This window comes from Cajanus cajan, chromosome 4, assembly GCF_000230855.2.
Source record: "Cajanus cajan strain Asha chromosome 4, NIPB_CcT2T_4, whole genome shotgun sequence".
Classification (NCBI taxonomy): Eukaryota; Viridiplantae; Streptophyta; class Magnoliopsida; order Fabales; family Fabaceae; genus Cajanus; species Cajanus cajan.
Window position 1 is genome coordinate 18,292,984 of NC_138520.1, and position 11,255 is coordinate 18,304,238.

The 11,255-nt window shown below is 46.5% G+C and overlaps 1 protein-coding gene across 1 annotated transcript; it reads left to right on the forward strand.

Moving 5' to 3' along the window:
- The first annotated feature begins 7,827 nt into the window (after positions 1–7,827).
- Positions 7,828–10,258, forward strand: LOC145957213 (uncharacterized). Its single transcript, XM_083073432.1, has 3 exons — positions 7,828–8,556; positions 8,834–9,126; positions 9,538–10,258. The coding sequence occupies exons 1-3, from the start codon at positions 7,828–7,830 to the stop codon at positions 10,256–10,258; spliced, it is 1,743 nt and encodes a 580-aa protein (XP_082929558.1).
- Positions 10,259–11,255: the final 997 nt, after the last annotated feature.

An 11,255-nucleotide genomic window follows, 5' to 3' on the forward strand; every position in this document is an offset into this window, starting at 1 on the left:
CCACCTATCTTGGAGTTAAAACCTCTACCTGAAAACCTCAAATATGCATATCTGGAGGATAATAACAGACTCCCTGTCATTGTATCCACATCCCTAAATTCTTACCAAGAGGAAAAGCTGTTGCATGTGCTAAAAAAGCACAAGAAGGCCATATGATAGACGCTGGCTGACATTCCTGGTATTAGCCCATCCACATGCATGCACAAGATTCTTTTAGAGGATGGAGCCAAACCAGTGAGGCAACCACAAAGGAGGCTCAACCCGATGATTCTAGATTTGGTCAAAAAGGAAGCCACCAAGCTTCTACAAGCCGGGATCATATACCCCATTTCTAACAGTCATTGGGTGAGCCTCGTCCAAGTAGTTCCCAAGAAGACGTTATATACTGTGGTAAATAATGATAGAGACAAGTTGATTCCAACAAGAGTGCAAAATAGTTGGAGGGTCTACATTGATTATAGAAGATTGAATCAAGAAACATGCAAGGATCACTTCCCTCTACCCTTCATCGACCAAATGCTTGAGTGTCTAGCAAGTAAATCTCACTACTGTTTCCTTGATGGATTTTCTGGCTATTTCCATGTTCACATTGCTCTCAAGGATCAGGAAAAGACCATATTCACTGGCCCCTTTGGCACCTTTGCATATAGCAGGATGCTCTTTGGCCTATGCAACACCCCTAGTACATTCTAGCAGTGTATGGTGAGCATTTTTAGTGATTTTCTAGAGAGTTGCATGGAGGTGTTTATGGATGATTTCACTATTTATGGATCCTCATTTGATGCATGTTTGTATAGTCTGGATAGAGTTTTGCGTAGATGCATTGAGACTGATCTTGTTTTGAATTATGAAAAATGTCATTTTATGGTGCAACAAGGGATAGTCTTAGGTCATATGATCTCTAATCAAGGCATACAAGTAGATCCTGCCAAGATAGAAGTTATTTCACATTTGCCTTACCCCTCTTGTGTTCGAGAGGTTTGTTCTTTTCTTGGCCATGCAAGTTTTTACAGGAGATTCATCCAAGACTCCAGTAAGAAGGCCCTCTCACTGTCCAACTTGTTATAGAAGGATGTGGTGTTCCACATTGATGACAGGTGCAAGGAGGCTCTCGATTGCCTCAAGACTGCTTTGACCATCACCCCCATCATCCAAGCCCCTGACTGGACGGTCCCCTTTGAGTTGATGTGTGACGCGTCTAATTATGCATTGGGGGTTGTCCTCACACAAAAAGTTGATAAATTAACCAGGGTCATTTATTATGCTTCTAGGACTTTAGATGTTACACAGGTTAATTATACCACCACTGAAAAAGAACTCTTAGCCATTGTGTTTGCTTTTGATAAGTTTAGATCATATTTCCTTGGTTTTAGAGTTATTGTTTATATTGACCATGCAACTTTAAAGTACTTGTTAAAGAAGACCGACTCCAAGCCACGATTGATTAGATAGATGCTTCTACTCCAGGAGTTTGATTTGGAGATTCGTGATAGGAGTGGAGCATAAAATTTGGTGGCAGATCATCTAAGCATAATAGAGCAAGCTATTGACAGCTTTCCTATTCGTGATGATTTTCCTGATGAGCAGCTCTTGAATATCTCTATCTCTCACCTTACCTCTTGGGTTGCTAATATTGTTAATTACTTGGCTGCTTCTATTTTTTCACCATTAGCATCTAGATCTCAGATTGATAAACTTAAAAGTGATGCTAAATATTATTTTTGGGATAATCCATTTTTGTGGAAATTGTGTAGTGATTAGGTGATTAGGAGGTGCATTCTAGATCATGAGATTCAATCGTTCCTTAATTTTTGCCATGCTTCAACAGTGGGTGGCCATCTTGGCTCCCAAAGAAAAACAAGGAAGGTACTTGACTCTGTATTTTACTGGTCTACCATCTTCAAGGATGCGTGGAGGATTTGTAGCACATGTGAGGAGTGCCAAAGAGCAGGAGGTTCCATTACTTGGAGACAGCAGATGCCTCAGCAACCTATGTTTGTCTGTGAGGCTTTTGATGTCTGGGGTATTGATTTCATGGGCCCTTTCCCTATTTCTTTTGGTTTCTCTTACATATTGCTTACTGTTGATTATGTTTCCAAGTGGGTGGAGGCTAAGGCCACTAGGACTAATGATGCTCGGGTTGTTGTAGATTTTGTTAGATCTCATATTTTTTGCAGGTTTGGCATACGCAGAGCTATTGTTAATGACTAGGGCACCCACTTTTGCAATAGATCCATGCAAGCTATGCTCCGAAAGTATGGGGTCGTCCATAGAGTTTTTACTCCTTATCACCGTTAGACTAATGGGCAAGCTGAGGTTTCAAATAGAGAGATTAAGAGGATCTTGGAAAAGATGGTGCAACCTAACAGGAAGGATTGGAGTCGTAGACTTGAGGATGCTCTTTGGGCACATAGGACAGCCTACAAGGCACCTATAGGGATATCTCCCTATTAGGTTGTTTTTGGCAAGGCATTTCACCTACCAGTTGAGATAGAGCACCATGCATATTGGGCTATGAAGACTTGTAACTTGGCTCTTGACCAAGCTGAAGAGGAAAGGAAGCTCTAACTGAATGAGCTTGATGAAATCCGCTTAGAGGCTTATGAGAAATCTAAGTTCTACAAAGAAAAGACCAAGAGATTCCATGATAGCTTGATAGCTAGGAAGTAGTTTCTTGTTGGGCAGAAAGTGCTGCTATTTAACTCTAGACTTAAGCTCATGGCTTGTAAGATTTGTTCTAAGTGGATTGGTCCCTTTTTGGTTACTAAGGTTTTTTCCTTATGGTGTTATAGAAATCAGGAGCGAATCCTCCTATAAGAGCTTCACGGTGAATGGTCATCGCCTCAAGCATTTTCATGAGAGTCCCTCACTTGTGGATGTCACTATGGAAGATTGCACACTAGAGGAGCCCACTATTGATCCACCATGATTAGGGAGTTTCTTATTCTCTCTTCTACTCTTTTTTCTTAAATGTCATATTTGGTTGATTGTGATGATTGTGCTTTCATTAAGGATAATGTTTGATTTAAGTGTGGGGGAGTGGTTTAGGAGTAGGATTTCCTTTTCAAATAAATGGTTTTCTTTTTCATTGAATTGTTAGATTTGTATGAGTTTTTGGACATTTCCTTGCTACTTTGTGGATTGAATATTTGTGAACTCTCTTCATATGTCAAGTTGGTTTTGATGAGTAAGAGGTTGGATTGATTGTGACACCTACCCTTGGTGAGATTGTGAGCCTTGATTTGGAAAGATAATTATTCTCTCTCTTGTGTGATTTCACTCATGATGCTTGTACTGTAGAACTTGGCTTGACTCTTTTTGACACAACTTGATCCACATGCATGTATTGAAGTGATTTAGGCAATTGATTTCTGTACTATCCGTACCGCTATGCCGAGCTCGAGCTCGGCATCTCAGCGCGGCGTGACCTCGAACACGCTCTAGGCCACGTCAGCTCGACATCCAAATAGGTCATAAACTGATCTCAGGCCCAAGGCCCATCAAAACCCTAAATTCACACAAAGGTACGTGCATTACTTATACGAGACTCATACACCCACAAACACTAACTTTAGCATCGGAGTCTCTTTGGCAGGTACCACCCCCGCCTTGGAATAGCAAGCATACCCAGTGAAGGAGGCTCACTGATCTTACCCAGCAGATCGTCCCCTACGACCGATCTCCGGTAAGAACATTTGGCGCCCACCGTGGGGCCGATCAAGACGACTCTTATCGGCCACGCTTGTGGTTTTCACTCGAAGCCATAGTAGACGCGCAACAGACGACGCATATCACACGACAAGTATGGACAACGAAGCAACATTGAGGAGACTAATCGAACAGGTTGAGCAAATGCGGTAGCAACACACCGTCGATCTGCAAAATATCCGTGCCAAGCACGAAACTGACCTAGCGGCGCTGCGTACCGCAAACGAGGCTGACCTGGCGACGTTGCACGCCGAGAACGAGTGCTTTCGCGCTCAGCTTCCTCGACGCCCTTCTGATCAACCCCCTCAACCAGGTAGTCAACACGAAGAGGAGGGGCACTCGATCTCTCAACCCCCAACCGCGCCTAGGGCACCGACTCCCCGGCCTGCCACACATCGGTCTCACGCACTGACGAACAGGTCGGCCCATGAAGTCAGTAATGCTCCTGCCTAGGCTCCTGGAAATCGGGCGAGCATTCGTCGCCACCCCTTTGTGGACGGCATCATGGAGATACCTCTGCCTTTTGGATGGAAGCCCCTCCACATCGACCGCTACGATGGCACAACGGATCCAGACGAGCACATCGACTAATACGTCACGCAGGTAAACCTATACACTAATGACGATGCTGTTCTGTGTAGGGTTTTTCCAACCTCGCTTAAGGGTGCAGCGCTCGCTTGGTATACCCAATTGCCACTAGGATAGATGGACAGCTTTGACACCCTTGTCAGATGGTTTACGGTGCAGTACGCAACAAGCCAGCCTCATCACATCACGTCAGCTGCTCTAGCCAGTCTTAGACAGAGCGACGACGAGCCACTGAGGACGTTCATGGAGCGTTTTGCCAGCATCTCGGTCAAGATTCAAAATTTGAATCCCGAGGTTGCCCTGCATGCCACGCTTATGGTACTCAAGCCAGGACCGTTTATCGACAGTCTGTGTCGGCGACCCCCTATTGACATGGACGAACTCCGCGCTCGAGCTGCAGGTTACATTCAGATGGAAGAGCACTCTACTTTTCATGACCAGGTCCAAGGTAAATCGCAGACAAAGTCGGTCCAAGGCCACAAAGATAAGGTGAAGGTCACCAACGACAGTCAATTCAAGAGGACTGCCAAGACAAATAGGGGGTAGATACGACTTCTACACTCCCCTGAATGCACCTCGAGTACACATCCTAGAGGAGGCCAGCAATAGCAACCTGCTCACCCTGCCACCACTAGGACACAACCCCAACAGTGCGGACAAATCTAAGCACTACCGATATCACAGGAATCATGGCCATACAACCGAAGAATGTCGTACGCTCAAGGACCGAATAGAGGAGCTCATCCAGGCGGGACACCTCGGACAATACGTCCAACGGCAGCAGGACCACCAAGGAGGCTACAACGGGCGAGGACGAGGGCGAGGCCGCGGTGCAGGCACCCGCATAGACCAACCCTCTGGATCCCAGCAAAACACTGGTGGCAGAGTACAGGCCGAGGTAAGTCAGGAAACAGGGTCGGCCCCCTTGCGGGGTGTCATCAACACAATTGCAGGTGGTTTCTGTAACAGCCCATTTTTTGTGGGCCAAAGGCCCAATTCGTGGCCCAGAACGGGCCGTTTCAATTTTGAAATGGGCCGTTCTGGAATAGTGAGTATGACCAAAATTGTAGAAGCAGAACGGGCCGTTTTGATGGGAGAACGGGCCGTTCTGGTTTGGAGAACGGGCCGTTCTGGTCTGGAGAACGGGCTGTTCTGGAATTAGAACGGGCCGTTCTGCTGGGTTTGAGAACGAGCCGTTCTGGTTTGGGAACGGGCCGTTCCAGTTGAAAAATTTACGTAGGTTTGAAGGGCCCAGAACGGGCCGTTCCGATTTTGGAACGGGCCGTAGTGGTAGGTGGGCGAAAAATCCTATAAATAGGCCTCAAATCCTCTCATTTCTACACACCTCTCATTCTCACTCTCTCTTCTCTTCTATTCTCTCTTACGTTCCTCTTCTTCTCTCTGAAGACCAAGGGGAACTCAGAGGATGAGGTTCTGCTCCAGTTTTAGTTTCGATCCTTATTTAAGGAAAACGAGAAGGAGGTTCTGCCCGAGTTCCTATTTATCTAGGTACGGGGGAAAAGGAGATTATTTATATGTAGAGTTACATGAGGGAATTGGGTAGAGGAAGAGCCCTTAGGGTTATGAATAATTTTATAATTATTTATGTTTGGAGAATTAATTATCTTATGTGATTCTATATATATTTAGGATTATGAATATATGTTTAACTTGTAAAAATGATGCTCTGGGAGATAGAACGAAATTATAGAAAAGTGCCTGTAAGTTAGGTTGTGAAAAATTGGATGATTTCTGTTTGAGAAATTGAGGATCTCATTAGATTCTGTATGTGTTGAGGATTATAGATATGCTAATAATTTGTAAGAATGATGATCTGAGAGGGAGAACGAAATTGTAGAAAAGTGCCTGTGAGTTAGGTTTTGGAACAATTGGGGATTTTACTGTTTACGTTAAAATTATATTAAATTGATAATTCTGTTGTTTGTTATATTAGTTTGTGAATGTTATTGTTATATTATTTGATGAATTACTTGAGGGGTATGTGAATCACCATTTTGTGTGGATTGTGTATGTATTGTGGAATTGAGATGTGGATGTGGATGTGGATGTGGATGTGGATGTGAATGTGAATGTGAATGTGGATGTGAATGAGATGTGATTGTGGTTCTTCACACCTATGACCAGGGGTGAGCACGGCCCGAGATTGTTACATGAGTATCGTGACCTTGGTTAACATGTCAGGGGTGAGCATGGCCCTAGGTTAGGGATAACGTGACCTTGGCACAATGTTATATCAAGGGTGAGCACGGCTCTGGATTGTTACATGAGTATCGTGACCTTGGTTAACATGTCAGGGGTGAGCACGGCCCTAGAATAGGGATAACGTGACCTTGGCACAGTGTTATATCAGGGGTGAGCACGGCTCTGGATTGTTACGTGGGTATCGTGACCTTGGTTAACATGTCAAGGGTGAGCACGGCCCTGGGATAGGGATAACATGACCTTGGCACAGTGTTATATCAGGGGTGAGCACGGCCTGAGATTGTTAAATGGGTAGCGTGACCTTGGCATAGTGTGAAGTGCAAGATTTGTGATGATTGAGAATTATGACGTGATGACGATGTATGATTGATTGAAATACGATATGTTGAAATATTTATGAATATTAAGTTATAATGAGATAATATGTTGTGTTTTCTTATGTGCTATATATATAGATGTTTTCTTTTCTCACCGTGCGATTTGTGGATATTTTAGGTGAGGAAGATCCGACTACGAGTGACATCTAGAATGCTAACGGTTGAGTTGTGGTTATGCTCTGATATTGTGACATCGGGGCAGAGGATTTTCTTTAGGACATAGATTGTTATATGGAATTAGAATTGTAAATATTATTTTTGAAAATCATTTGTAAACTCTCACGTTTCATTTTTATCGTTGTGGTTATTGAAGAATAATTTTGAAGATTCTCATGTGAACCCTTTTACCGAAATAGAGAAATTGTTTTTGTTAGGTTTTCATTATTACAATATATGTGTTGGGGTAGTAAGGGTGTCACAGTTTCGCAGGGGGAGGCTCTAGCAGCTCGGCATGAAAACGACATTTGCGCAACATCAACAATATCCACTCCACTACCCCAGCCTCGCACCAAAGCACACCACCGATAACTTTCACCGACGATGATTACACCGGCGTCTGTCCAAACCAGGATGATCCAATAGTCATCGCTGTGGAGGTCGCCAACTGGGAGGTCCATAAGACATTGATCGACCAAGGTAGCTCGGCGGATGTCCTATACTGGCAGACGTCCTATACTGGTTGACGTTCCTCAGGTTAGACATCCCTCACCCCCTCATCTAACCTCACATAGAACCCCTAGTCGGTTTTGCAGGAGAGCGAGTGCACACTCGCGGGTATGTAGACCTGCTGACAACCTTCGGGACCCCTCCCGACTCAAGGCAGATTATGGTCCGATACCTCCTCATTGAAGCCAACACGTCTTACAATATAATTATTGGGAGGCCGACGTTGAACTAGCTCGGGGCAATAGTGTCTACCCCGCACCTCACCATGAAATTCCCAGGAAGTGGTGGCAAGATTATTTTCGTTAAGGCAAACCAGAAGACAGCTCGGCAGTCCTACGCCGAAAGCCTGAAAGTCTCGTCATTCGGCGAGCATTGCAAAAGTGACCCTCCCACAGTGGCTCACATCACCCATGTGGACATCACTGACCTAGATCTGAGGTCAGACTCTCATGATGAACGGCCGAGTCCCATCGACGAGCTCGATGACCTCCAGATCGGAAAGCTCCCTGGGCAGTGCACAAAAATTAGCAGGCAGCTGAACCCGGAGTTATGGCGACAACTCGAAGTCGAGATCTCCAAGAAGGCCGACCTCTTTGCGTGGTCCAACGCCGACATGCCAGGTATAGACGCTAAATTTATCTGTCACAGGCTGACAGTTCACAAGAAGGCAAGGCTGGTGGCCCAAAGGAAGAGGAAGGTTGGCAGTGAAAGGCGAGAGGCCATCATTACCGAGACGCAAAAGCTACTGAATGTAGGCTTCATCCGTGAGGTCAGATACACCAAGTGGCTGGCAAACGTGGTTCTTGTGAAGAAGAGCTCGGGGAAGTGGCGCATGTGCGTCGACTACACTGATCTGAACAAGGCATGCCCCAAGGGCTCGTATCCATTGCCGAGCATCGACAGACTGGTTGATGGAGCATCCGGGCACGCTCTCCTCAGCTTCCTTGACGCTTACTCCGGGTACAACCAGATCATGATGTACCCACCAGACGAGGTGCATACATCGTTCATCACTGACCACGCCAACTTTTGTTACCACGCAAGGGCCACTTACTAGCGGCTGATGGACAAAGTTTTCCACCAACAGATCGGGTGAAATATGGAGGTCTACGTCGACGACATGGTGGTCAAAACTACCTCGACCGAAGGTCATGCTGCCGAACTGGCCGAGGTGTTCAGCCAGATCAGAAAGCACAACATGCGCCTTAACCCGGGAAAGTGCGTCTTCGGCGTCCAGGGAGGTAAATTCTTGATTTTATGATTACTAGCAGGGGGATAGAGGCCGACCTGGAGAAGTGCAAAGCCATAATCCAGATACAGAGCCCTCAAATCGTGAAAGACGTCCAGCTCCTGGCGGGAAGGTTGGTCTCCCTTTCCCGTTTTATCCCCAGGTTGGCGGAGAAGGCAGGGCCCATCTTCACCCTGTTACGAAAGCCAAAGAATTTCGAGTGGACAGACCAATGCGAAGAGGCTTTCAAGAGCTTCAAAGCCTTCCTCACAACTCCACCAATCCAGAGGACGGATCACAAAGCCGACCTCCTCCTCTATTTGGTCGTGGCAGAAGGTGCAATCAGCGCAGTGATAGTACAAGAGCACCAGAAAGTGCAGACGCCGATCTACTTTATCAACTGAGTGCTGCAAGACACGGAGAAACGGTACCAGATGATTGAGAAGCTGGCACTGGCACTTGTCACTGCGGCTTGGCATCTCTGACCTTACTTTCAAAGCCACCAGGTGGTCGTCAAAACCGACTACCCAATCAGACAAATCTTGCACAAGCCAGAGCTCGCCGGACGAATGATATCGTGATCAATAGACTTGTCCGAGTTTGGCATCAAATATGAAAGTCGCGGCCCCCTCAAAGCACAATGCCTGCCAGACTTCGTGGCCGAACTAACTCCAACCTCGGCCGACGAACAACAGGTATGGATCTTACATGTTGATGGGTCCTCCAATTCTAAGGGCGATGGTGCAGGTATTATTCTGGAGGGTCCAAATCAAGTCACCTTGAGCAATCTCTCAAGTTTGGCTTCAAAGTGACAAACAACCAAGCGGAGTACGAAGCACTTCTCGCAGGGCTAAGGTTAGCTCACGATCTTGGAGCAAGGAGAGTGAGTTGCAACAACGACTCAAAACTCATGGTAGAGCAGCTCAGTGGGACATACCAAGCCAAGGATGTTCTCCCGCAACGGTATTTCCACGTGGCATCACGGCAGATCTCGTCCTTCGACGAGTTCACTATACATCATGTACCACGAGAGAAAAATACCAGAGCTGACCTCCTATCAAAGCTCGCTCGTACCAAACACCCTAGACAACATCAGACCATCATCCAGGAGACCTTGCATTCACCCAGCTCAGATGACAAGGTCATCAACACCAGCGACAACAAAGAACAAGGGTGGATGATAGGCATCTGGAACTACTTGAAGGCAAGAGTTTTACCCGAGGATAAAGATGCAGCTCAGAAGATGAGGGTAAAGTCGACTAAGTTCGTAATTGTCAGAGACGAACTATTCAAACGTGGCATCTCCACCCCGTTGCTCAAATGCTTGACTGCACCTCAAGCTGCTTACGTCGTCGAGGAGATCCACCAAGGTATATGTGGCATGCATTCCGGAGCACGCTCGATGGCGACCAGGGTGCTCCGAGCTAGATACTACTGGCCCATTGTGAAGTCGGACTGCCAAGCCTAGGTGCGAAAATGCAAAGAGTGCTACAGTTCAGCAATACGCATCGACATCCACCGGAAGCTCTCTACCAGATGATGTCACCGTGGCCAGTGGGGAATGGACATCCTAGGACCGTTCCCCCCCGCAAAGGGTTAGCTCAAATTCCTCTTGGTGGCAATCGGCTACTTCACCAAGTGGATCGAGGCATGCCCACTCGCCAAGATCACCACTGAGAATGTACAGAAGTTCACCTAGAAGAGCATCATATGCAGGTTCGGAATTCCACATTCCCTTGTCACTGATAACGGCCGACAATTCATTGCGCAGAGCTTCAAAGACTTCCTTCGGGAACTTGGAATTAAGCACCTCCTGACCTCGGTGGAACATCCACAGACCAATGGCCAAGCCAAAGCTGCAAACAAGGTGATACTCCGAGAGCTCAAGAAGCAGCTAGGGAATGCCAAGGGACAATGGGCTGACAAACTTCCCAACATCCTCTAGGCGTACCATTGCAGCCCCCAATCAACGACGCAGGAAACGCCTTACAGGCTAACTTATGGAGCTGACTCCATGATCCCAGTAGAAGTTGGAGAGACATATCATTGACGCCAGGTCTTCAACAGCGAGTAGAACGCTCAAGAGATAGCAGCCGACCTCGACCTGATTGACGAGCTCAGAGACGAAGCTCGGATTCATGAACAACCCTGCAAACTCCGAGCTTCCAGAAGATATAATACGCGAGTGCGACCTCACTCTTTCCGAGTTGGTGACTTGGTGTGGCGACTGTTAGGCGAAGCACGGAGAGACACATCAGAAGGAAAGCTTGCACCCAACTATGGTGGCCCATTTCGAGTTGTAGAAGACTTAGAAAATGGAGCATACCGGCTAGAAGAACTCAGCGGCAAAGTCATCCCGCGGACTTGGAATGCCACGCATCTCAAGTTTTATTTCAGCTAAACTTGTAAGAATGAGATGTGCACTCTTTTCCTGCCTCAGTCTTTTGTCCCAAAAAATAGAAAAA